This window comes from Gavia stellata, chromosome 10, assembly GCF_030936135.1.
Source record: "Gavia stellata isolate bGavSte3 chromosome 10, bGavSte3.hap2, whole genome shotgun sequence".
NCBI classification, from domain to species: domain Eukaryota; kingdom Metazoa; phylum Chordata; class Aves; order Gaviiformes; family Gaviidae; genus Gavia; species Gavia stellata.
This window is the reverse complement of record NC_082603.1, coordinates 7,895,616-7,922,040: the sequence shown is the minus strand read 5'-3', so window position 1 is coordinate 7,922,040 and position 26,425 is coordinate 7,895,616. Positions and strand designations below refer to the sequence as shown.

General features: G+C 55.9%; 3 protein-coding genes across 5 annotated transcripts; 1 reads left to right on the top strand and 2 right to left on the bottom strand.

The window, feature by feature from the left end:
* Positions 1–350: 350 nt before the first annotated feature.
* Positions 351–4,382, bottom strand: ITPA (inosine triphosphatase). Of its 2 annotated transcripts, XM_059822073.1 has the most exons (8): positions 4,320–4,382; positions 4,165–4,222; positions 4,022–4,086; positions 3,189–3,262; positions 2,327–2,358; positions 1,469–1,584; positions 870–946; positions 351–574 (listed from the first exon to the last, which is right to left on the bottom strand). In XM_059822073.1, the coding sequence occupies exons 1-8, from the start codon at positions 4,380–4,382 to the stop codon at positions 454–456; spliced, it is 606 nt and encodes a 201-aa protein (XP_059678056.1). In that variant the 3' UTR covers positions 351–453. The 2 variants fall into 2 exon arrangements, with proteins under 2 accessions (XP_059678056.1, XP_059678057.1); XM_059822074.1 differs by lacking the exons at positions 4,022–4,086; positions 4,165–4,222.
* A 3,691-nt stretch (positions 4,383–8,073) lies between these two features.
* Positions 8,074–20,671, bottom strand: VAMP4 (vesicle associated membrane protein 4). 2 transcript variants are annotated; one of them, XM_059822096.1, is made up of 8 exons: positions 20,640–20,671; positions 20,162–20,273; positions 18,167–18,213; positions 17,747–17,797; positions 10,506–10,606; positions 9,842–9,921; positions 9,606–9,657; positions 8,074–8,555 (listed from the first exon to the last, which is right to left on the bottom strand). In XM_059822096.1, exons 2-8 carry the CDS (start codon positions 20,225–20,227, stop codon positions 8,527–8,529), a joined length of 426 nt encoding a protein of 141 aa, XP_059678079.1. In that variant the 5' UTR covers positions 20,228–20,273; positions 20,640–20,671; the 3' UTR covers positions 8,074–8,526. The 2 variants fall into 2 exon arrangements, with proteins under 2 accessions (XP_059678079.1, XP_059678080.1); XM_059822097.1 differs by having other exon boundaries at positions 17,747–17,794.
* Positions 20,672–21,302: 631 nt separating this feature from the next.
* MYOC (myocilin) lies at positions 21,303–24,772 on the top strand. Its single transcript, XM_059821967.1, has 3 exons — positions 21,303–21,801; positions 22,347–22,466; positions 22,594–24,772. Exons 1-3 carry the CDS (start codon positions 21,303–21,305, stop codon positions 23,376–23,378), a joined length of 1,404 nt encoding a protein of 467 aa, XP_059677950.1. The 3' UTR covers positions 23,379–24,772.
* The last annotated feature ends 1,653 nt before the right edge of the window (positions 24,773–26,425 follow it).

The following is a 26,425-nucleotide window of genomic DNA, read 5'->3' as shown; positions in this document are numbered from 1 at the left end:
AGCGGCCGCTGCATGTGGGCGCGCAGCGGCCCCGGCGCGCCCCCGGCCCCGACCTCGGCAGCGGCTCCCTCCCGGCCCGGGACGGGGAGAGCCGGTCCCCTGGGGCGCTGCCACCGCGGGCGTGCAGGCAGCCCGGCACTCGGTGCTCTGCACCACCCGGGCCTCTGCCGTTTCCCCAGGCAGAAAGGGCGGCGGGGAATGCCCGGGCCGGGCCGGGGCCCTCCCAGAGACAGCGGCCCCTGCAAGCCTTCCCCGAGGCACAAACGTGCAGCCTAAATAATCCCGACCCCCTGGGCTGCCCAGCGCTTCTGAAACAACAACAACGGCGGGGCGCGGGGGAAAGGTAGCAGTGGCTTCAAAAGGAGCAGCTTTAATGGCAGCCGGCAGCGGAGCAGAGCTCTCCCGGGGCAGCATGCGACACGGACAACACAGGATGCCGGCAGCCCGGGGAGGCTAGCTGGGACCGGAGCGGGGCTCTGTCGAGTTGCTTTGAAGAAAGAAGGCAGAGAGCTCGCTCAGTGCTCTGTAACGGTGCGAGATCGAGTTCTTCACCGCCTTGGGCAGTTCGGCGTAGCTGGAGGGGAGAGAAAACACAAGTCTCAGCAGCAGAGATGCTACAGCACGTGTGTGCCCCAGTCGCTGAGTTCCCCCTCTGCTCGCCATCTCCCTGCTCGACTATAGCAGGGCGACCGTAGCGACAGGCTTGCAAAGCCAACAATCCCCATCCCGATCCTGGGGTTCCCCGTAACCCACCACATTCAGATCCAGGAGGGTGTTTTTTCCCTGCCACCCTAAGCAGGTTCCTCACCACACACAACCTCGACCCTGGCTTTCCTTACGTAAAGAGCTGTAGGTAAAACACCACTTACGTCTGGTTGTAGCCGTCTGGCTGAAAGCAGGGATCCCAGCCAAAATCTCGAGGGCCTCTGGGCTCCACTATCAGCCCCTGCCACGAGAAAGCAAAAAAGCCCCATAAGCTGCGGTTTTGCAGCACTTCCCTTGCAGTCGCATTTCAAACACAGACTGAAGAGCTATATGCAGCCATAGCTCACGCGGTGGTCACCAAAGGCTTGCTACATGGTGCTGTCCTCATTCCCAGGACGTAAACAAAATTAGCAGTCCCAAACTCAGTGCTCCACCATGTAGCCCTGTGTTGACAGCACCTTTACCCTCCCAATTAACAGCTAACAACTGCACTCAAATACAACCCTGCCAGAGGGAGAGGGGGCTGAAGATCCTGAAGTAACGTGCAAAGCATTCGGTACGTACAGCTGGGTGAAAGGGCTGCAGCACTCAGCACCCACCGCCCACCCGCTGCGCTCTCCCTCAGCCTGTTCCCAACAAACTCCTAGGGCATTCGGTGACCCAGGGGCCACTAAAGTTGTCCTCAACAGAGCCAATGCTGTTACGAAATGCACATTACAGCCCTCCCCCTCAGCATCTTCCCTTCCCCAGGCACACCACCTACATGAGTCTGGCCTTTGAAGAGCTTCACTGGCTCCTCGGGGTTTCCAGTACTGAATGCAAAGGTACAGAGAGCGTAGGCAGACTTGTCTTCAAACCCAGCCAGCAGCTTGTACAGGCCTGAGCGACAGAAAGGATCCCAGCGTTACTGCCTTTCCCTCAGAGCGCAACACACCCACCTAGAGACGGATCGAGGGAGCATTCTGCATTCACATCCACAAGGGAGAGGAAGAACTACAGTAGGTGACAAAGCTCAGGCACAAGGATGCTTTTGGCCCAAGTCCCTCGTATGACTGAAGCCAGCACCTCAGATCTAACACAGCATGAGCTGCAGGGCCCCGCTATTAATTTGGGAGTGGAAGCAAACGAGTGTGCAGCACCAGAGAGGACTAAAGCCCACTCTGAATTAGCGTGATTAACACTCATGCTCGTGATGCCAGTGCGGGATTTGCAGTTACACTCTTAACTGCAAGATCAAAGGCAGTCACTGCATGCCGGGGAGGTAAGCATTAGTGGAGAGGGGCTTGCACAGAAGCCAAAGGGAGCAGCAGGTCTTCCAAGTCACACTGATGTCAGACAGGAAGTTCCCACAAGCCCTGCCACCAGCCTGCAGAGGCAGGAGTCTGGGAATCCAGGGATGATGCTGAAGCTACTGGGGGAAACAAGAACCCATGAAGAAGGGCACGGAACAGGCTCAAGGAGAGAACGCGAAGGGACAGAGATGGACAGGCAGGAAAGGAACCAGCTCTGCAACAGGCAGTGTGGTGGGCAAGCACATCCAGCAGAACCCAGCATGGGCAGGGAGTCATTCCATTTCGAAAGGACCGAGTTACATGCAGAGCAGTGACACAGGAGGCAGTACCTTCTGGTTTGAGTTTTTCCAGGAACCATTTTCTAAGGGGAAGAAGAGAGGAAAGATGAATTTTTGCTATTATTTCTCAGAAATACGAGCATCCTTGAGACATTGTCGTCTACCTTTTCATAGCCCTTCGAATCCCTCTTTAAATCTTCTGTCATATCATCTCATTCTGGACTATTTACCAACAAAGACAAACTTAGCTCTCAAACTGAATGGGGCACAGTGAAAACAACAACGGGGTATTTAATTTACTGCAGTACTGGGGTCTGTTGTAAATAACCCAGTTCCTACTTGTGAGCAATGACATGCCGAATACATTTCTCGACGCAACTTGTTCACATCTTATACCCAGTTCTAGTGCCAGCTTCAGCATATAAAGCTTTTATGTCTCTGCTTAGCTCAGCGGAGATAGTTTGGAGAATTAATCACACTAAAAGTCAATCCCAGCAGCTAAGGCAGTATTTTATTGGATTTACACTGTAATGTAATAATCTTCTTATCTGCTGGATTAAAGCATCCCTATGAGGACCTATAGAATGCTCATCCCAGAGTCCTGGGGAAACGCATGGTGCCTTAACTATACAGAGCCCGCTGTGAGGCCAGGTTCCTAAGCTGGCTGCAAGAGCAGGCACCATAGATTGGGAGACTCAGGCCTGACTCTCTCGTCCTGCTCCGTGACTTACAGCAGGGCTCAAATTCAAGTCCAGTCCCTGGGATGCAGGGTGAAGCCGAGGACATAGACCAGTAATCACCTCCCTGAGCCCACTGCTCCTGGCGTGCAGAGAAACCCCTGTGAAACACATTCTGCCAGCCTGCGCTCCTAACTCTAGGACACGAAAGGTTAAGCGAGTGCCCTCCTACTTACATGTATGGTCCTGGAAGCCCCCCCAGGGCATTGAAGCACAAGCAGGTATCCTCTACTATAACAGGTCCCTGAACCTACAGTAAAAGCCCAAGAGATGGAAACATTATACCTAGAGGAAGGTATTGACTCCAACCCCATTTTCTTGCTCTATCCTATTCTCACGTTTCCACCATAACAGGAATGTCACAAAAATCCACCAGCCACTAAAGTTCTTCACCTTGGAAGCGATCCATACCAGACTAAACCCATGCTCTCCCCAGGCAGGCCGGAGCGGCTGAAATGTGGTAGGAAAAAATCTCACATGGAGAAAAACAAGCAGAGCTGAACACCCCCTGCCCTCTTGGGTTGCAGGAATGGTGGGACAAGGAGGGGGAAAGCCTGTGTCCTGGAGGCACACCTACATTCTCCTCGACTCTCAGTCCTCACTTGGTTCTTTTAAGACAGCCATCCTAGAGACAGCTCTGGAAAGTGATCCATCAGAAGCTCCAGCTGACAGAAAATTCAGTGTCCCACAACCGCTGGGGCTGGACTGAAGGAGCTGTCACGTCCTCCTGCTGCTCGAGGGACACAAGAGGCCAGAGGAGCAGCAGCAAGGCTGCCTAAACACTGCGTCACCGGCGAGAATTCACCGTCACCCAGCATAGGCCAGAAAGAGCCGGGTGACGGGAGTGCAGCGAGGCCCGGCCCGGCCCGGCCGCGTCCCTGACGTTCCTCAGGGCCGGTCCAGATGCCCCGACGCCCCCGGCTGCCCCCCGCCCCGCCGGGGCAGGGGTCCCCCCGCACCCACACTACCACTCCGACCGGTGGGAAGGTGGAAGGAGAAAGCAAGCGACCTGCCGGGCGGCTTCGCGGCACTTCTGCACGGAGATCTCGTCCGGCTCCCCCTGGTACTCCGGCACTGGGGACACAAAGGCCGGCGCTGAGGAGACGGCCGAGCCGCGCCGCCGCGTCCCCCCGGGCCCCGCCGCCAACTTACGGTCAATTTTTTTCGCCACCAGAGTGTAGGGAGAGGAGTCCCCGAGGATCTGAGTGACCTGTGGAGGGAGAAGGCCAGGAGGAGGGAGGAACACCCGCCCATCAGGCCCCGGCCCCGGCCAGGCCCCGCCAGGCCGCAACCGCCCCCCCTCCCACCTCCTCCAGCTTCTTGGCGTTGCCCGTCACGAACACCACACTCCGCCGGGCCGGCGCCGCCATCCCGACCCCACGCGGCGCCCGCGCGCTGAGCCGCCAATCACCAGCGGCGGCGACGGCGCTCCCGGCAACGCCCAACCAATGGAGAAGGCTTCCGCCAATGCCTCAGAGAGCGGAACTTCCGGTGCTCCGAGGGAGGGCGCTGCCACGCCGCTCGTGCGCATGCGCGGGGCTGTCCCGGAGAGTCTCGCGAGATGTGCGCGGCGGGCGGGCGTGGGTCGCCATGGCGGCTGCGCAGCCCGGGCCCACCCCTCGGGGCCGCGCCCCCCGCTACGGGCATCCCCCTCCCCGCCCCCGCGCTCCCACCCTGCCGCCTCACCGCCTCAGGCACCGCGGCCGCTGGTCCCCGCCGGCCGAGGCCCGGCCTGCAGCGGGCACCGGCACCTCCAGCGGGGCGGGGGCGGCCGCGGCCGTGTCCCTGCGCTGCCCCGGCCCTGTTTACTTCCCCAGCGTTTGGCCGAAGGATCCCTCTCGCTGTCGTCCCTGGAGTAGAATCACATGTAGTTGGGGGAACGGGGCAGTGGATTGCGCTCCAAGCGCTGCTGCTATTTACTCCCCGGTCTCCGGCAAGTCTTGGCACTTTCTGACACCAAATTTCCTATGCGGGAGCGATCAAGTTTCATCTTTCTGAAGGTAGCTCCAGGGCCAGCTGGCAGCTGTAGCAAAAACTCCAGGACTCAGGAGTCAAGAGATGGTCCCTGCTCCCACTGTGGAGCCCTAGAGGAATGGGTCAGTGAAGCCCACTGCTCCCCCGCCAAACAGCAGTAGGGAACAGTACCCTGCCAAGCAGCGGGGTCCTCTCACACCCAGCCGCTCCAGAAGCTACTGTTTTGCAAGGGGACGCCCCAGGGGGACCTTCTTCCCCTCTGCTCTGCCCAGCTCCCACAGCCAGGAGAGGGGAGGCCTCTCCCCACCTGCATCAGAGCTGCAGACATCCATCCCTGCAGCCCCTGTGCCCTCGGCCACGGGGACCCCAGGGTCCAACCACACAGGTCACACCAGCAAGCCTGGGAGGAAGAACCAGCTCTGCAGCAGGAATGCACACCTCTAGCCAAACATGCCATTCCCTGTAAAAAAGCAATCATGTGGAAAATAGCAGCTAATGAAGAGGTCTGTCTTCTGCACAAAGAGGGAATGGAATAAACAGACCCTACGCTTGGGTGAAGGAATTGTTTTTGTTGTAAAATCTCCTTCATAACGTCTCCTAAGTGAAAACCAACCCCAAAGCATGCAGACACTGCTGGAAACAACAACCCCTTCCACTCACTACAGTTCTTCCTGCCACCAGTCCAGGCTGGGATGGCACAGATTGTAATACAAAGACCACGGTATCTCAAAGGAACATAAGGACAACTGCTCTATAACGTACCTGAGACCAGACATTGTAACGGTCTTTTCAGCCTTGGGGGGGAGGGAGACTCTATAAAACTTGCTCAATACATTCTATTACTGTGAATTTACTGACCAGGACTGTTGATTTGCTGCTGCTGGTGCCTCTCGCAGCCAGAGCTGGTCCCTTGAGGTCTGTGCTCAGGATGACCCCGGCATTCAGTGACTTGAACCTAAAACTGATCAACACCTAATCCTGGCAACCTAAGGAAGAATGCTGAAGGCTTTAGCCATGGCAGCTTTCTATGCCCTGCATCTCAAGTACAACTATTTGCACCCCAACCTCCTGGGAGATGCTGCAAAAGCACTCTGGCAGCACTGTCGAGGAAAGCCAGCTTTTCCAGGGTGAGAACCTGCTGCCTGTGCTCAGCTGTCTGGGGTGGGCCTGGTCCACTCCCTTTGGTACCAAACAGTCAGTCCGAAGCAGGCACAAGACACAAACAGTCCGGGGTCAGGGGCGTTAACCTTGCCACCTCATTTTCCATGGATCTGGGTCAGCTGGAAAAGCATTCATGCCTGTCCAAAGCAGTGCACTGCCAGCATGGTGATAACAACAACACTTTTCGGGTTGGTGCAGCGGTGCCTGCACTGAGAGTTCAAGGCTACCTGAAAACTGTCCCTAAGGACATGCTGCTGACGGAGATCTGCCAAACCCAGCAAGGACAGGGCTACGGAGCGTGTAGCAGCAGCTCCCAAACTCGGCAGCTCTAAGCAATTCTTTAATACGGTAGGGTTGCCATGAAGCCTTCATCCTATTAGCACCCATTTTCCAAGGCCTTCAGCCCAGCTTTAAAGCCAGGCTTTGCCTCTAGCAAGCAACTGCAAAACTAAATTCCCTTGCTCAGACCTGGTGCCAGCAGGGATTTGAAGTCCTGACACACTCCTGCGGCACCAAGGTCCTTCTGTGGGTGGCCACAGCAGCAGCAAAGGCAAGATGGGGCTGGTAGAGAAAGCCAGAGGTACTGGCAGGACTCTCCAGCAGCAGGAGTAAAGCCTGCCCTAGCAGGCAGACCAGAGCAGGCACAGCACAGCCATTACACAGGATTGCAACACCATTAACTCACTTTCCAGCTGGCAGGAAAAGGCATCCAGTGAGACCCAGTGCGACCTGCAGCCCCCCTGCAAGACAGTCTGTCTTCATCCACCTTCTTGATCCCATGCAGGTGGAGAGTAGCCAAAGGCATAGACAGGATGAACTTTATCCCTTTCACTGGGTGCATAATCTTAAAACCAGGCTACACTTCAGCTTGGCTTTCTGGTTCCCACCTAGAGAGACCAGGGCCCACAGAGGGGAAAAGCCCTATTTATATTCCAGCTGGGCAAGCAGAGCTTGTAAGCACATCCGATCCTCCAGCCTGCTGTGCTCACTTTTAATCCCCCTCTCTGCATGGAGCAGCACCACCACCCAGGTGGAAACTGTGTACAAGGTCCTGGGGGCAGGTGCAGAAGAGGAAGCTGGGACATGGCACTGAGAACTCTCTGAGGCACCATTTCCCCTCTCCAGTGTTACTTCAACTACCTGCTAAGCAGGACAATGCTTCTCTCATCAGAAAGAGACAGCAAAAAGAGAATCAGGAGAGCCTAATCGCAGCACAGCTAAAGTCCCAGGCTCAGGGCTGGAAGGAACAAGGGTCCCAAAAGTAAAGGGCTGACAGAAATGCCACCGACACCAGAGACCAAGGTTGGAGACAGCCAAAACACAGCAGTCCCACCCATGGATGGAGGAGCTCACCTCCTGTTTAGTCCAGCACAGGGGCCCCTACACCTCCCCAAGCACCCCAGCACATCTGTCTGGGAACAGCCCCCACCCCACTGGATCACAGGGACGCAACATGGGCTGGTGTTTGGGACCACAACCACCACATCAAGGTGAAGGGCTCTGAATGTGAAATGGGATTGTTCACCCTGGACCGATTTCAGGAGAGTTGCCGTCCTCCTGCTGTGTCTTTTATATCATTGGGCTAATAGCTGGGCTTTACACACACTTCTTGCTTTTGGTTAAGGAAACACTGAAACAGCCCTTTCCTAGGACTCCCGGCAGTGGAGAGCTGTGAATGTCCTCCAGAACACTATGAAGACGTGCAGGAACTCCACATGTACAGTCAAAAATAGGTTTACTGGAATGTCTTTAGTCACAGCTGTAAGCAGCGATACTGAAAACACTGAGCTTGTGCATTCCCATGGCAGGACCAGAAAGTCTTCTGGATTGTAAAACCTAATTATTTCTTTTTTCCTCCCCTTTTTTTTTTTTTTTTTTTTTTTGAGTAAGAGAGAAACAACACCCTTGCAGTTCTCCACAGAAGGGTCAGCTCCCTCTCACATAATGGTATATTTCTCTTCAGACATTTTTCCCCTCCTTTGCTCTGATGAAAGGACAGAGTCCCCTCTGCCTTCCACAATAGGCAGTGGGGAACTGCTGAAATGATATTATTATTAATATTACAACTCAACCATATATACAGATAAACTGTAGTGGCAAGTAGCCAGCTCCAAACCAGAGACCCAGAATTCCACAAAACAGGCGCTTTGGGAACTGAATCTTCTGTTATAAAAAAAGTCTGACAGCAGGAGCAGGTACTCGACCAAAAAAAAGGGTCATTTGGCAGTTCTTAAAACACTGTTAGAACTGGCTACTTGCCGCTGCCTCCTCGCTCCTTGGAGAAAAACAACTTCAAAGCTATATACAGATATCTCACTTAAATTACACAGCAGTTTTGTTATCCCAGGGCCAGCTCCACCGAAGCCTCCAGCTGCCCCATCAGGTATGGTACTTCAGGACTATGGGCACTGGAAAACACAAAGAAACAAGCTCTCAGCCACACACCTTGGCATGCAACATCGATCTCTGCCAGAGAGATCCCCCCTGTTTCTGTTGTGATAAACACCAAGCAGCTCCGAGGCAAAGAGTGTTTCCAAGCTCAAGCTAATGCAATCTGCTGGCTGCACACACACTAGACAACATTTCCTGCCACCTTCATCTCCTTCCAGCTTCCCAAAATTAAACCAGATGGGATTTTCCACCAGTCTCTCTCTCCAACGCTCCCACCCTGCTGCCAGCTCTGCCTCTCCTGCTGCAGGCTGTGTGTCAGCAGGACAACAGGCCACATGGGTTTTGCCAAAGTAAAAAGAACAGTTACAGAACTGGCCCCGGCTGTGGTCAGTGGGAGGAAAACCCTCCGGACCCAGTGGCATGGAAGAGCTGTGCTGCCATGCTGGGCTGCTTGGATCCCTGGAGCACATCTTTCTGCAGGCAGAGGGCTGAATTATGTCTTCTGCCTGGAAGAAATACACTCTGGTTGTTATTACCCATTTGGTAGGAAAAGCAGCGACATCTTTGCTCTCGGAAGCTCCAGAGAGACCAGGAAGGGCAGAGGGCACGGACCAACGGCAAAGACACAACAGCTACTTGCTGAAAATTAAGCAGCCCAGCAGCTTTGGGGAAAACCGTTTGCTGGGAGTAGACCATTGCAAAATGGCTGATATATGTGAAGAGGCCTTTGGAAGGCATTGCTCCAGTCTGAAACTCTTCCATCTACTCCCAACAGCCTCAGGATTGGTTGGTGCCAATCCCAGATCAGTACAATGTTGGCATGGCAATGTTGGCTTTCTTTGGCAACAGTCAGTAGGACTTGATTTGAGCCTGCTCCTCTGCGTGTACGTTTAAACCTTGCAGAAAAGCAGCGTGGAGTGGTCTACAGGCACCATTTATGACCCCTTAAGGCAGAGTGGCTCAGGTACTCTCCCCCAGGAACAACAGCACCATGGTGTCACTCACGCTGTAAAGTGCCATGAATATTTCAACGCCAGACATGGCTGGGGTGACCTAGAGCTACTCACCGATGATCACAAGCAGAAGAATGACCGCCACCAGTGCTATGATTGCCTTCATCTGCAAGGGGAACATGGAGGCATGTTACACGAGGTGCCACGTGTAGCTGCTTCTACCTGAAAGGAGGCCTTTGCCTTTCAGCATCTTTTCAGCTAGAAAGCAGAGCTTCTCCATCCCCTCCCAGAGGAGTGCAGGTAGCTGCCCCTCCACAAACCCACCTCTGCCTCTTCCAGTTCTTGCTCACCTTGCAGCCTCGCCACCACATCTGTCTCCGAAGCTGCTTGGCTCTGTTGCTAAAAGCTGTTGCATTGTCTGATAAACTTTCTATTGAAGGAAAGAAGAGAGGCGATTCAGCAGCGTACACACAGTCAGAGCATCCACTCGTTCCACTAATTCCACTGAGTTTTAAGCAATAAACTCGGCATTAGGGGAAAAGACCCAACCACAGCGTGATTCACCAAAGCCACAGCAGATGCCAATGTGACGCCCTTTGCTAGAGCACACACAGACCTGCTGAGTCCCACTGAGCCCCCTTTGTACTGGCTGCCCTCTGAGGACAGGAATTCACTCTGCAAGCCAGCAAGCGAGCAGACAGCTGAAATGCTTAGCGCTATTGGGAGACAGACCAATCTACCTTAGCTGGAAGGACAGACTAGATCACAGCACCCAAATGCCTCCAAACTAATGGCTCTGTGCAGAGCAGCAGAAGGCGAAGGTGCAAAGAGGAGAATGTCAGCAGAAAGTCAGATCTGCAGCCCAAGGCTGGGAAACGTCACTCTCCAAGAAGGATAGAAATACAAGCACAGGTCTGTCGTTAGGCACTTTCTGAACTGAAACCAGGTAACCTGGCCCAGCAACAGGGAAGAGATGTGGGGAAAAGGCCAGCAGAGCTGCATTTAGCATCGCACCTGATTTATCCTGCAGGTCATCCAGCCGCTCGCCTCTTTCAATTACCTTCGTGATGTTCTCCTGCATAACGTCGATGACTTCGTCCACCTGGTTCTGGACACTAGAGCAGAGCAAAGGCAGCGTGAGGAGCAGAAGCAAGCACCACCAGCTGCATTGCAGCGCTAGCCCTTGCTCAGAATCCCCCAGGCTGACGGGGTCCAGGAGCTCACTGACAAAAATCAAAGGGGACAGCGGAGGGACGTTGATGGGATGGACGCCAAGAAAGCCAGAGGCATGGCATTGCCTGGGGTAGGTCTCTGGCAATCCCAGGAAGGGCGAGGGAACACAAAGGGCTCGAAGAGAGCACTGGGAAGTCAGCAGAAGCAGGACACCCTCCATAACACCTTTAACAGACAAATGCAGTAAGAAAAGGCACTAATTGCCTTCATAGAACCTCGCATCACACCTTTGCTGAATAACTTGGGGTGAAATCAAAGCAAGGTGCACTCCTTGCTCTGGGAACTGAGTTGCTAAATGAAACCCACTCTGCCAGAGGCATCAAGAGGACAGTAAAGAAATGGCTGATATGAACTAAACCCAACTTACTATAATCCATCTTCTCATAGGTTACGCAACTCTGTGGGTAGTCGCTTCAGTGAACAGTAACCTAAATCACACCCGCAGGGTTATTATAAATTCATTTATTCACTCCATAAAAAAAGCCACATTGGTAAGAGAGAAAAATTCTCCTAGTGGAAAAATACTGCTACATTCTGGTTTGTATTTTGGAGCTAATACACTTTAATTTTCCTGGAGATAGAAATAAGAAATTTCTTGGGGCCCTGGGGAGACAACACATTATTTGAGACATACTGTTCCCAGAAAGTAAATGGCAACAGCAATGTCTTGGAGGCAATGCTACACACAGGGCAACAAAACAGAAGTAGCTCCAGGCCACTCACTCTGCAAAAGTCTTTGACGACTTAAATGTTTTTAATCAATGCAACCTAAGCACTTTAAACATATCAGAACGCATCCAGCATTTGCTAAATATGCAGCATGAATAGGCCACTTCAGCAGCTCTCCACATTACCAGAAACGCAGACCTCCTATTAACAGTGTGGCACTTCTGTCCCCAAGGGGAAGAAGGATTGCCAGCACCTCATCATTTGCGCCTGCTTAGCACCCACACTATCCTGCTCCCCAAATTATCCAGTCATGTCATCTTCGGACCTACACAAAACCCTCTCCTCCCCACTGCCATCTCACAGATGCAGAAGCTCAAAGATGTTATTTGCCTAATAAGGGTTTTTACAGCAGCACCAGACCCAACTCCATCACTTAAGAGAGCCACCATCCAGCAACTGAGCTCAGAGCACTTGGTATGACAAGGACAGTATATTCTCCACCATGGCCCGGGAAGCTGGGGCCAAGGGAGACCCAGAGCAACTTGCCCAAGGCCAGTCAACAGGGCGCTGCAGAACCAGAAACAAGGCCCCATCCTAGCCATGATGCCTCTAATTAGTAAATTAGAGATATAGGTTCACATTGACTCATTTCTCCTGCCTCCCTACCAGCTATGTGCCTCTCGCCGAGCAGACACTTGTGCTGAGATGCACACATGAGGAGCAGCTGCAATGAGCAATAGCGGTCGCAATGGAAAAGCGCATGCCTTGCTCACATTTACTTATCGTTCCAAAAAACAGGCAAGGAAAGTCATTAAAAGAAGAGGCTTTTTTCTCCCCAAAAAGCTGTAGAAAGAGCTCCCTATCTTTGAATATGAAGGGGCTTCCCATCTTAGCATTTCATGTTGGGCTCTGTAGCACCACTGCACTGCGGCTTCCAGAGCTGGAACAGCCAGGCAACCCCTCTGAAGCCAATTTCTGACTCAACAGCCCTCATATGGCACACGCTGGACTTCAGCAGTACACGTAAAAACTTGCTTTATTTAGGATACCACAAGAAAGGAACCTGCCTTCCCTGTGCTGCATCGCAGAGTCCGTGGGAGCAGCATCTCTCCTGCACCCACCTACACTGTGCGGTGGCAGCTCCTGCCTTCCACATCGACAGCAGCCGCCTGCTAGGAGTTTCTTATCTGGAAGGGAAAGGCACAGATAATCCCCAAACGCCTCTCAGCCCGAACCTGCCCTGAGCCCACGAGCCTGTTTTGATCCGCCGTTCGTTTTACAAGGTACAAGGCGAGTGGCAGAGCTGCCACCATTGGGAAAGCGCAGAAGGTGACACTGAGGACACAGGCAGATGCTACCTGGGAAACACGTGGCGGTACCCTGTGGAGCAAAGCGTCCATCCCATCCAGGATCACACGCAGCCCCGTGGCCCTTCCCTGGTGCAGCAGGTGAGGATGTGAGGAAGAGGCATGCTCTGGGAGGGGGTTTCCTTACCTCAGCACAACAGACAAGTCCCAGCTCAGAGCCGCCAGCAACTCTGCTATAGCTTGGGGCGAGAGAGGAAAAGCAGAAACATCTGCTATCCCAGATGAGCCAACTTGGCAAAAACTCTAAGGCCTTAAACATCAGCTTCACAGGCAGAAGACTACATTTGCAGTATGTAAATGTTTCTAAAATCATTTACTGGCTTCAAAATAAAGAGATTTCCTCCCATAACAGATTTGTAACCAAGTTATCTTGGTACAACTAACAAGTGGGAGCATGCAAGGTTACAACGCATCCAGGAACGTACAGCACAATGCGACGCCACCTGTATCCCTGCCAGTACAGGTCAAAGCCTGGAGACATGCTGCTGCAGTCCCGGGGCACCCCAAAGCGTTTGAGGCAGAGTGGGCAGGTATGTAACTTCAAGCTGCTCTGCTGTGTACCAGCATTTGGGAGAGACCTATGGAGCACAGACCCCCACTGCCCAAGCTGCATCTCAGCATTGCATGTCTTTTCATTTGAGCTGCTGGCAAAACGCAGCATGCCTTTGCTACCTGCCCATAGCCTGGGCATGCTGTTAGCCATCCCCAAGAGAACAAAATGTTTCGCAGACTGAGTACAGAGGCACAGAGGAATCAAGGCTTAAACTCTTGCAAATGTTGAGGTGTTTAACTCCCATGGAACACAGACACATTTGAGCATCCCAATACCTTTTGGTATCTGATGTAAAAGAGAACCCTGGGGAAAAAAAAAAAAAACAGGAAGGAAGAGACCAAACCAGGGAATGAAACTTTGATCTCCAGACAGTGCCTTAACCAGACCTTAAGCCAGTCCTTGCTTTCTGCTTTCTCCCACCCATCACTGCTGCAAGAGATGCTTCTCCAGGAAGGGGCCGAAAGGTGCCCAGCCTATGCATTAGCCCTGCAGTTTCAGAGCAAATTCAACAATTCCCCACTAGTTTGGCATGCTTGAGGTTGGAAACTCAAGTCACATCAAGAAGAAAATATTTTCTTGTTTTATTTGGCAAGAGAGAATAAATCCTCTAATACGAAGCGTATTTCCTGTTAGGGAGCCATTGGCTTTTGACAGATACATTTCATGTGCTTCACTCCTGCCAGATTTCTAAGAGAAATGAAGTAGAATAAATACCTGCCAGGAAAGGGAGCAAGACAAAAGCATAAAATATGTCTCCCACGATCCTTCTTCTTACTAATTACTGCAAATATGATGCTTTTAACAAGGAGGGCAAGTGCGAACCGTCAAAGCAACAACAAGAGACCCAACAGCGATTAGCTCGGTTTAGACTCCTCTTTTCTTGTGCTTTGCCACATCTAGAGTGGGAGGAATAAGCCTTTCCATTTTGGTCGCAGTGGGTTAGCTACTGAAAAACTCCCTGAGCTGGTCACGGTGTTGGGCTAACAACAGTGCTGCATTCTTCAGACGACGTAAACAGGCCATGCACGCACGATGGGATGTGGTGCTCAAGGCTGCTTCTTGTCTCCAAGCCGGCTGTTTACAGCCGGCATGACACACTTCTATTTTCCACCCCAGCAATATTAATAGTGCTGTGTATTTTGGTGCAAATTACACCCAAACACCCCTCGTTGTGGCAGTAACCCAGGGAAGAGGGAACAGGATGGAGAGCCAAGCCGGATGGACGGTGCAAAGGCAGGAGGCCAGCGCAGCACAGCATTCCCCAAGGCGCCACTCTCTGCAGAGGGGCTGCCCAGCAGAATGCCCTGGTGTACTCAACAATAGGGTAACAGCGTTGAACCATGACACAAATCCCTGGTTTTAAATTGCTGCTTCATCCCAACTATGAGGAAGACAGCAGTCTATGCCTCCCTGAAACCTTTCAGTCCTTGGAAGGATTACACCCAACAACAATGCCTGGCAACATGGTCTCAGTATCACCTTCAAATGAAAGCCTGGACTACAGCCGGAGTCCACTGCACAACCTGCCACCTGCGATGAGCAGCTGGGCCCTGGGAAGCTGCTGTCAACTCTTGCCTTCAAACCATTCCCTAAACCCTCCCCGTCCTCAGGATGTAACTTGGGGCTTGAAGCCAGACAGAGCCACTGGGGCCAAGCCCCAGGGCTGGGAATGCCGGCCACCCTCAGCAGCACAACGGGGGAATCACAGGGACCAAGACCTGGCTTCTGGGGAACGACAGCAGCGTGCTAAGCCTCATCACCAGCACGAGCAGGAACCCGAATCCAGCAGTACAGTCGCCTGAAAGTGGAAACATCAGTGGTGAAAGAGGTCAAGCAGCACAAAAAAGGGAGCAATTTTAGTGGTGTTTTTGAAAAGATGACCTATGATGAGAGGCTCCTATTCCAAATACAAGAAACCCAGGTGGAAGATGAACGTCTCACCTTCCCCTGAAAAGGCACGAAGAGCTCTCACAACACACATTCAGGACTCCTCACAAAGCCTGGAAGGAAAGGCAGAGAAGAGAGATCAGCTCTCCCTTACCTCTTCTTTGTAACTTTGGGGAAAAGGATAAAAGCCTGTTAAAAGCTACATTTCAGCTCCAGCCCACCCCAGGGATGGGGAGGTCTCGGAGGGAGTCTAAAGGACCCGATGCAGCCACTTAATTACCAGGGGAGCGTCCACCCCAACCGAGCAGCTGTTGGGACAACACAGCCTGAACTTCCAAACACATCAAGACAAAACACAACACAGAGGGGACTGTGACTCGTCCTCCTGCCAGTGTTGCTGGCTCTAACTCATCTCTTTCCCCTACGAGGTTTGCAGTGTTCCCCACCATCTCTTTCTGCAGCTGAGCCAGCCTCGAGGGTCTCTGCTGCCAAACTCTCCACTCTGACCGAAGCCCCTTGGCTGCCAAGGACAACTAGGAAAAGTTTCCAGTCTTACCCCTCACATTCAACATGTTCCGTGCCTTTGCTCCCATAATCCCATCACTTTTTCCTCTACCCAATCATCCCTCCAGTTTCCTTTTACGCCTATCTTCACACCTCGTTCCTCCAGCCCCGTACAGCTACAGTCTCTCTAGCTTTGCCCAGCTATGCCTCAGCTCTCCAAATGCTCAAATTCCTGCTTAAAATGTCTTTTCCTTACAGTGTTTCAGCAGCAACCCAACCCTCCTTTTCCTCCTCTGTTGCAACCAGAGCAAACTGCATCATTCTGAGACCAGGCATCAATCCATCCAGCACAAGGGCTGGTCTGATCATAAACTTAATAATAAGCTCCATGACAAGAAGTGACGACTGCACGCTGTAAGTGCTTATTAAACAAAGCAATCAACATTGATGAGAGCAGAAAATAGATACTATTTTATAATAGATGCTCCAGATACCAGATAGACGGTCGCCACTTGCTATCCCAAGGGACATATTCCTACCAGGTCCACTAGACAGGCAATCTCTGGCAACGGGCAAGCCTCGTGTGTGTTGGGCATTAGTCACATCACACCTATGAACCCACCAGCTCCTAGGTGAATTCTTCTTTCATTTTTCTTTTCCTTCACAGCTGCGGTGCTACCCTCTACCCAAGCCCCTGTTCCCTTCTGCCTGGCCAAGAGAGTGGGAAGAGAAGAGCTCCCATTTTCCCCCGCCACGCAGGGAAGACAGAAGACACTCCGTAATTCCTTTCCAGCAGAGGAGGACATGCCACCCCCTCTCCACCTTTTTACGGGGGCAGGATAATAATAAAACCAGTTCTCATCCTTCTCATTCTCTCCAGATCAGCCTGGCCCTGCCCTAGAAGTAAAGCTTTATCTACAGTGGCTTACTCTAAGGACCAGTGGGCCTCTACCAACAGCACCCTCGCACCCTGGAGGGAACAGAGACCCCCTGAAAACTCAGGGCACAGTGACCAACCCGCTGCCTCTTGTGTAACTCAAGTGCACTTCGCCCCTCAAGGTAACGTGGCAAGCAGGGACACAAGCAAGCACTGCCTAACACTGACGTTGGCAATGAGTCATCTCAGAGCTGTGCTAGCTTCTTCCTGGCATGAAAAAACAATCACTAACGAAGAGCAACGCTCAGGCTGCACGCAAGACAACCCAGTCTGAATAACGCCCGGTCATCAGTCCCCACACAGATCTCTGTTCTGGCTCCGCAGAGGTCAGCAAAGGAAACAGGGCAATGCAAACCAGGGGTCTGTGAATATCCCCGTGCTTTCCATTAAGTATGGCCATCGCATCCCTCATAGGAAAGGGCAGGACAAACTGGAGCCCAGAACAAGCATCATGCAGGAAATGACTCGATGGAGAAGGATCCAGAGTGTTCACTCCTTCCTTCTTGTGCTAATACAGTCAATAATCCTTCTCCACCTGTAATGGTTTCCTGTTTGTCCAGCTGCTTTGACCCACTGAGTCACTGCTCATCTCCAGGCCACCTATATCAGGTTTTTATCTGGAGAAGAGGAGGCCAGAGGACCAGCTGTTGCCCAAAAAACATGGCTCTGGCATGCTCCTGACCACTTGCTTTCTTGACACACTGAGGAGCAAATTACAGGATGAAGAAAAAAGCAACAAAACAATAAAAAAAGGCGCTAGTGAAGGTTAAAATTCAGGGTTAATGCTCTAGAAAAAGAGCCTCATAAAAGCATGGAACAGGTTATCACCAGAATACAGCAAGGGCTTTAGAAACTCCACTAAGCTACTGTGATACAATCCAATCCCTTCATCTCTGTCAATGCACAATTTCTTGATAGCTTGAATGGAATTTGAAATTTCCCTTAACTGCACACACATAGGGTAGGAAATGTCAATTAGAAGAAGGAAAGCACAAGCCATGTTCATGTTCAGAACTACACAGAAATACTCCGGTAAGACAGCAGCAGGAGCTCACAGTGCCAGAATAAAATACTATCTGTGTGACACTGAGGAACAACAACTTACTGCCTGATCTTGTCATTCCTGGGTCCAAATCTTGGTCCAGAAGGTCCTCTCCTGCAGGCAGAAAAGAAAGCAATCAGGATGGAAGATACAACAAAGACACGTTTTTAAACCAGACTCAAAAGATACGCAAGAGAGAATCAATGCCTTGTTGACAGAGGATTGTTCTCATACCTCCCATCAGTCCCTCCCATGTCTTAGGATATGTGGGACACCCCACTCTTATACAGGTCACACCTATTAAGTCTTAATTCACGCTCAATGCCAAGGCTCCGGGAGATCATCTCAAAGGAATCAAAGGTTTTGATTCCCAATCCCCCACCTATGTGGCAGGGAGCAGCTTTTGGTATTTGACACCTCCAGTCTCAGAGATGTAGGCAGTCAAGACATCGCATTCCCTACAGCAGCCATTCAGAAACTCACAAGAAAAAGTCTTCCTCTTCATCCGAATCTTCCTCCAACAGGTTCCTCTGCAAACACAGAAAAAAAAAAAAAAAAAAAAAATCAAACCATCTTGTCAATAAGCAACCACTGTTTCACACACACATTTCCAGACCTTAGGATGCAATCAGCATCCTCCAACTGCAGGTTATGTGCAAGCCCTCCTTTCGAGAGCATCAGTGGTACTTTTTAGGTGTCTGGAGTTGTGCTGTTTCTCTCTGCTTGTGATCAGGGGCCGAGCTGTATGTCTCCGTGCCACTATTATCAACTCAGCGGTGTTTGCTAGCTCTGTACAGCGCAGACCGATGCACAGCTCTGCAGCTCTGACTTGGGACAACTCGCACCTCTGCCACTGAGCCAAACTGGATTTGCGTCAACGGCCAGTTGCCTGCGCAGATTCAGATCCCAATTCTAGGGATTGGTACAACTCCCTGCGACACAGAAGCAGCCAGTGCATCTGCACGTTGAGCCCTGCCTTGGAAAGCAGCAGGCAGAGCCCTTGCGCAGACTAGCTGTGGAAGAAAGGCCCTCTCTGCTCAAGGGACGATCCCCAGTGCCACATTCGGACAATGGCAGTTGCTCAAAAAACGTCAGCATCACCTACAGCCACCCTGCGGTATCCCCATCCACGTGGGAAGTTAGATCCACTCTCGATTTGGAGGACGTGGTTTCTCCAGCCATCTGATGGCAGCAGGCGTAAGAAGGATAACTGAAAGGAAACATGCTGGGCTCCCCACACGGCACATCTGGAGGGGTTGGCCCCTCCAAACCCCCGACTCAGGCAAAGGCTACGTCCGGGCTGGAAAGCAGAGCAGTCTGGTAGCTCCTCTGCTTTGCGCCAAAGGGTTCCTCCTGGGCTCAGATTTGCTGTTCTACTACATCCCATCAGATGATTCAAAGGCTGATTTTTAAGAGCAACCTCACAATCCCACTTAAGCCTGAAAGTTTTGGACGAAGACGTTACTAGAGTTCATTTCTCCTATTAGGGCAGCACGAATTTTCCAATTGAGCTGAGGGCTCCCAGTAACATCTGCTTAGGGTCAAAAATAATCAAGAGGGGACAATGGCACACTAAATGTGTGGGCCTAGGAACACATCGGATGGTCCTTACGGTACCAACAGCTGCCGCTTCCCCTGTGCATAAATTCGGACTCCCACCTGCAAGCGCAGTGCTTTTATTTTGAAGCTTACCTACATTTCCATCCTTGTCACATTTGCTCAATCAACTTAAGCAACCCACGAGACCACTCAATAGTTTCAGCCATCGCCTCCCTCAAGGGATGAGTGAACCGCTCTTGGCTACATGGGATCCTCATCTCACTGACAGCTATTGTGAGCTGCAGCAACAGCCTAAACTCGGTTTTAGCACAGTATGACCCCAGGACAAACACATCAGTGGCGACTGCACCACTTTGACCCGTATTCAAAGCCTGAAACATCAGGGGACCTTGACGACAGGAGAAAAAAATCAGCTGTAAAGCGCAGGATAACTTCACAAGAGTCCTTCAGCCTGCTACGTGGGGAGGAGAGCCGCCACGTGCCCAGGCCAAACTCTGGAGAGGCAGGAGACCGGAGCCCACCGGGATCCCATGGCCGTAGACGCAGCCTAAGGGAACTGAAACAGGTTCTCAAAACAGCCGTATCTCCCAACAGGGCTTGGTTTAAAATACACGGATCGGGTTTGTTGCACGGACAGTCCCCTCACTACCTAAATGTCGCTATCAAGAGCGATATGGGCTTCCGGGCCCCGCTGAAGGCCGCGGCAGCACGAGTCCCTTTGGCAAAGGGAGCTGCAACTTACCTTGCGCCGCCCCGGCAGCTAACGGCACAGGGCGATGCCGGGGGCCTTGGGGTGCCCAGGGCGTGTTAACACCCACCTGCCCGCCATGGGCACCCCTACGTAACAGCCCGCTATGGCACCGTTACGGCCACCGGCACCGGAGGGACAGGCCGGTCCCCCGCCCCGCCGGCACTCACCCGCTCGCTCTTCACCGAGCCCGTCACCTCGTCGTCGTTCAGGTGCCGCTTGAATTTCGGAGGCATGGTCTCTACCTGCGGGAGAGGCGGCTCCGTGCCCGGGAGGAGAAGCCTGGAGGGGAGGCGCCGGGAACGGCCGGGTCACCTCGCTGCCCCGCGCCCGATCCGCGCGTCCCCCGGCCGCCCCTCGCCGGGGCCCGGGAGAACCGGGGCGAGCGCCGGGCGGGTGGCGGGGCCCCGCGGGCAGCCCCCGCACCGGTGGGCCCGGAGGGGTGTGGGGAAAGGGGGAAGGACCCCGGGACGGGGTGATGCAACGGCCCCGGGGGAAGGGGGATGGAAGGGCAGCCGGTGCCCGGGACCCGCGCTTTCGCCCGGCCCCGCCGTTTCGGTCCAGCCCTCCGGTGCGCCGGGGACGCTGGCGAGCAGAGCCGTTGTCCAGACACAGGCACCGCGCCCCCCCCCCCCCCGCCCCGCTCACCGGGCTCCGCTCCGGGCCGGGCCGGCGGGAAATGGCCGGTGCAGCGGCGGCGAGTCAGCTGTATCATCGACCGCCTCGGCACTCCGCCCGCCGCGCCGAGCGCCGAGCTATCGATGGCGGCGCGGGTCGAGGGCGGGGGAAAGGGCGAGGCCGGGTCGGGTCGGGGCGGGGCTGGGGGCGGGGCCGGCCTCGGGGGCGGGGCCGGGGCGCGGCGGGCCGCGGAGCCGGGAGCCGGCGGGAGCGGCTGGGGAGGCGGGCGGCGGGCGCGGCCCCGGCCCCGGCCCGGGAGCCCGCTGGCTCGGGAGCCCGGGGGCTGGCGGCGCTCCCGGCTCGGCCCCGCGCGACGCCTCCCTGCCAGCAGCGGGGGGGTCCGGCCGCCTCGGCCCCCGGCGTCGCCCCTGGCACACGGCCCCGGCACCAAGGCCGTTGGCGGCGGCCGCAGGCTGCCGGAGCCCGGCCAGCGGCCTCGGGGAGGCCGGGGCGGGGGGGGGAGTGCCGGCTGCCGCTGGGCGAAAGCCGCCGCAGGCATCTGGAAGGTTCCGGCTCGTCCGTCCCCCCGCCGCCCCGACCCTCTCCCCGCCGCCCTCCCGCCCTATAAATGCGGGCGGCGGCGCCCGGTGCGCGGCAGAGCGGAGGCACGGAGGGCACGGACGGCGCGGGGCCATGCTGGGGGCCTGGCTGCTGCTCTGGGGGGGCCTGGCCCTGGGCTGCCGGGGCGAGACGGCCTTTCTCCGGCGTGCCGACGACAGCACCGGCCGCTGCACCTACTCCTTCACGGTGGCCAGCCCCGTCGAGGCCGCCTGCCCCGATGCCGGCGGCGTGCCGGAGCTGCGGGCCGAGCTGGCCAACCTCGCTGCCCGCCTGAGCCGGCTGGAGAGCCGGGAACGGGGCACGGGGGGCTCGGGGCCACGGGGAGGCGAGGCGGGGGGGGCACGGGACCCCCAGGAAGCGGCCCCGGCTGCTCGCCTGGAGGCCACCTATGGCGAGTTGCTGCGGGCCAAGGCCCGGCTGGAGGAGGAGAAGGGGCGGCTGGAGCGGGAGAAAGAGGAGCTGGAGAGGAGGCTGGAGAGCAGCGCCCGGGAGATCACCCGGCTGCGGGCCGCCCGCTGCCCCCCCGGCAGAGAGGGGCCCGGCCGCGAGGTCCTGCGTGCCCCTGTCAAAGGTAAGTGCCGGGGCCGGGACCCCCCGTGCGTCCCCGCCATCAGCTCCCTGCCACTGCCTCTGCCCCTGCCCCGCACGCCAGTCAAATCCCTTTGCTGCCCCCCGTGCCATGCACCCACCGCTGCCCCCTGCTCTTGGGCACCCTGGCGGGGTGCTCACCCGCTGCAGGGCTCAGCCCTGCGGGGGGGGTCGCAGCACATTGCACCAAACCCCCTCCCCGTCCCTAAATCCGGGCTGGCAGCTGGAGCCCCCCTCATCCTGTCATCCACCCCGCAGCAGAGGGGGGGACACGGGGGACTGCACTAATCTGGGGGGATTAGGAGTTTCCCCCAAGGAGCATTAAACCTCGCACCCAGGGGCAACTGTGTCAGCGGCTGCAGAGCCGTGTCCCCATCAGCAGGTCGTGGCACCAGACCCCCAACCGAGGCGTTGGCGTTTTGGGGGGCAATGGTCTGGCGTGGAGCCCCCCAAGGCTGGCGAGGGCAGGCGCAGCGGTGACGGGGGCTGGCTCGGCCCCCGCTCATGCTGTGCCTGGCCCTGCCGCAGCCCCCCGCTGGGGCCCACAGCCCCTCGCTTACCAGGAGCTGCAGTCGGAGAGGACGGAGGTTCCCGCGTCCCGGCTACTGGAGGAGACCGCGCTCGGCCGCCCGGGGAGCGAGGACTCGGGTACTGCCACCAGCACGGCCGGACAGCCCCGTGCTCCGCCGCTCGCAAGTGCTGCTTGGCCCCCCTGAGGGGCTCGCTGAGCAATGCCGAGCAATAACCCCTTTCTCTCCCTCCTGTCCCGGAGCAGGCTGCGGTGAGCTGGTGTGGGTTGGGGAGCCTGTCGTCTTTGGCCGGGCAGAGTCCATCGCCGGCAAGTACGGCGTGTGGATGAAGGACCCCGAGCCCGTGCCCCCCTTCACACGGGAGACCACCTGGCGCGTGGATGCGGTGGGCACGGAGGTCCGTCAGCTCTTCCAGTACGAGGCGGCTGAGCAGCTGGCCCGGGGCTACCCTGCCAAGGTGCACATCCTGCCGCAGCCCCTGGAGAGCACGGGGGCCGTCGTCTACCGTGGCGGGCTCTTCTTCCAGCCCCGCCGCTCCCGTGCTGTGGCCCGCTACGACCTGCGGGGAGAGACCGTCACGGCCGAGAGGGAGATCCCCGGCGCTGGCTACCACGGGCAGTACCCCTACTCCTGGGGGGGCTACACCGACATCGACTTGGCGGTGGATGAGACAGGGCTCTGGGTGATCTACAGCACCGAGAAGGCCAGGGGGGCCATCGTCCTCTCAAAGCTGGACCCCGAGACTCTGGAAATCCAGCAGACCTGGGAGACCAACATCCGCAAGCGAGGGGTGGCCAACTCCTTCGTCATCTGTGGCACCCTCTACACCGTCAGCAGCTACTCGGCACCCAATGCCACCATCAACTTCGCCTACGACACGGCCACCAGCACCAGCCGGGCCCTCAGCATCCCCTTCGAGAACCGCTTCCGCTACCTCAGCATGGTGGACTATAACCCTGCCGAGCGGCAGCTCTTCGCCTGGGACAGCTTCAACATGGTCACCTACCCCGTCCACCTATCCCGGCTCTGAGCTGAGGCCGGGGACGCGCCGGCTCAGCCCCCATGACCCCCACGCGCACCTCAGCACCCTGCTTTGCAACCCAGCTCCCCCCGCTGTGGCCAGGAGTGCCGGCTCGGACAGCTCCAGGCGATGGTGGGGGCCACACGCTGACCAGCCATGCCACGATGGGGCCACCAACGTCCCTGCTGGCACCTCTGGCAACACCCTGTCGTGCTTGAGTGCAGCGAAGGGAAATTCTTTCTCCGGAGCCCGGTAGAGCAGGCAAAATGCCTCTCCCTGGCCTCTGCGGGTTTTGGATGGGCCACAGCAGCACCCAGCCCTGAGCTGCTCCAGCATCCTCCAGGAGCTCCCAGCCACCCCAAATTTGGAGCAGAGAGGGCTCAGGCGCAGTGAAGGCCAGGCAGGGCAGGCAGTGGAGGTGGGGAGAGGCTGCCGGGGAGGGTCCCACCTAAAAATAAACGCTTTCCCTGGTTGCAAGCAGCGATCACCTTCGCAGGGCTGGGATTCATGTTTCCAGGCTCCAGCTGAGCACGAGCACCACTACTGCCCCCCAGATCCCCCTTGGCAGCAGCAGTTTTGGGGACGCCTCCCCGGCTCGGGCCGGCCCCGCTGAGAAGAGCAGTGTTCGTGCACCACCAGCAGCCCTGCAGAGCCGAGCTCCGCTGCTGAGAGCCCACAAACCCCAGTGCATCCCGCACTGCCGGTGCCCAGGGGCATTCCTGAGCTCAGCCGCCTCCAAAAATCATCCAGCAGGATCAAAAGCAGCAGGGAATGCGGACACTCATTGCACAAGCCTGCTTTTATTGGGGAAAAAAAAAAAAAGCAAGAGCAGTGGTGAGGAGTGCTGGCAGAGCATCCCGCAGCTGAGCGTCCTCTTGGCACGCCCAGCGCCTCTCAGCCATGTGCTTCAGCTTCACAGCCATGCCTGGCCACCAACATGCTGTGGCCGCCATGGCCCCGCCCGGCCAGCAGCGCTCCCCATGCCGGGCCAGAACACGCTGTTTTAACTATTTATTGTAGAAAGTTTGTAGGAGGCTTTTTCTTACCCTGCTCCCTGGCATTCGGGGCAGCAGCAGCCACATCCCCCCCAGGGATGCACAGGGTCCCGGCCCAATAAACGTTGCCCACCACCGCTGCCTTGCACCTCGTCTTTCCGAGCCTGGGTTTTCCTGGGGGTTTGGTGAGCTGGAGCCTGGAGAGGGTGTAAAGCGCTGGTGCCCCCCTCGATGCACTGACAGGCTGAAGGCGCTGTGGGGTGCAGCTGTAATGCTTTGGCCAGGAAAATGGCACATGTGGGAGGCAGCTGCTGGCAGGGCCGACCCCAGGAGCACCTTTATTTAGCGTGAAGAGGGGCTGTGACATGCCCACAACATTGAATCAGAATAAAAGTCAAAAGCTTCAGTGCTAAACCCCAGAGTTTTGCTAAATGGGAAAGACTAATGAGCTCCAGGTGGCAGGGCTGTGGGTTGGGCTGGCCAGTGCCAGGGGCAGCAAGGGGCAGGAGGGATGGGGGGGACAGAGGCAGCCCCCCCCTTTGCTGCCACAGCACGGGAGTGTTTGGCTGCTCACTGAGGGGACAGCACCGCTCCGAGCCAGGAGGCCTCGGGATGTGCCCCGGCTCAGAACTGACCCTGTTCTAGAAGAGAAGGAGACAAGAGGGTGCCAGGTTGGGAAGGCAGTGGGTGCCGGCCGCAGGAAGCACACGCTCCTCCACGGTGAGGGGTGCCCTGGGAGTTGGGTGGGGGGAACCGGGGAAAGGCCCTGCCAGGCCACCGCGACAGGCTGGGGAGGGTGTGTGGGGGGGCACATCCCATGGGGGGGACCGACCTGGGGCTGCAGGGTGGGTGGCAGGTGGGACCCTTTTCTCTTGCTCCCTGGCAGGCCTGGCGTGGGGCTGGGATGCTCACCACAAGCAAAGGCGTCCCACTGGCCAGCAATGTGCCCGTGCAGCCGCCATGGTGCAAGCCTCCACCACCCCCCCGCGCCTGCCCCATTTTGTGCCACATTAGGACTCGCACCCCTTCGGCTGCCCGGCCTGGCCCAGGTGGGTCTGTGCTGAGCTGGGGGCCCTGCTCCTACCGCGGGGAGAGGGCACCCGCTGCGCCCGGCCACAGCTGCTGGCAATAAATTCGCGGTGCATTACAGGCTCTCCTGGCCTCAGACAACACGGGTGTGTAGCCCTGCCCCGGGGAGCAGCCTCGGCCCCGCACTGCCCCTCTGTCCTGCTGCAAAACACGCACCCGGGACTGGTGACCAGGCAAAGGGCTGGGGGTGAAGGCAGCTATGGGGGTCACGCAGGAGCAGGCAGGGTGCCCTCATGCACCCACTGGGGCTGGGAAGAGCGAGGCAGGCACAGGGCTGACCTGACCCTGCACGCATAGAAACCCGGCCACCGGGGACGGGAAAATGGCATTTCTGTCCCAAAACAGGAGGGGAGGGGAGGCTGGAGCCCTCCCTTGCCCCGCAGCGCCCTAGAGGCATCAGTCGAGCCCCAGCATGAAAGAGGGGCTTGTTCAGAGGTCCCCGGGGAGGAGCAGCACCAATGGCTTCTCAGTGAGCAGAGACACCAAGGGCAGAGAGCCCCAGCCATTCCCGCCTCCGCACTCTCTACCAGCACCAGGGTCTTTTCAGGCTGGGAAGTCCATCACTTATTGACTAAAAAAAAAAAAAAAACCAAAGACAAGCCACTGTACACAGGATTTCCAGAAAGCTGGGCTGGAGCTGAACAGCGCTGAATACACAGCTTTACTTAACAGGCTTTGCAAAAACAAGCCCAGAGAGTCCCTCCCCTCCAGCATCCCAGCAAGAAGCCAGCCTGAGCCGAGGGGGATTGCTGGATCTGGTCCCAGTCACATTTAACCCCCTTCTGCTCTTGCCCTTGAGAAAAGTTATGGTCTTTTCGCAGACTGAACATTATTAAGAAAAAAAAAAAAAAAAAGGTGAATTCCCCAAACAAAATAGTTCCCTAATTTATGGGAGGTTCAGTGCAATTATTTGTGATGACCAGAGTCCTAGAAAAGAGATTACACACCAAATCCCACTCCGATTTAAAAGGC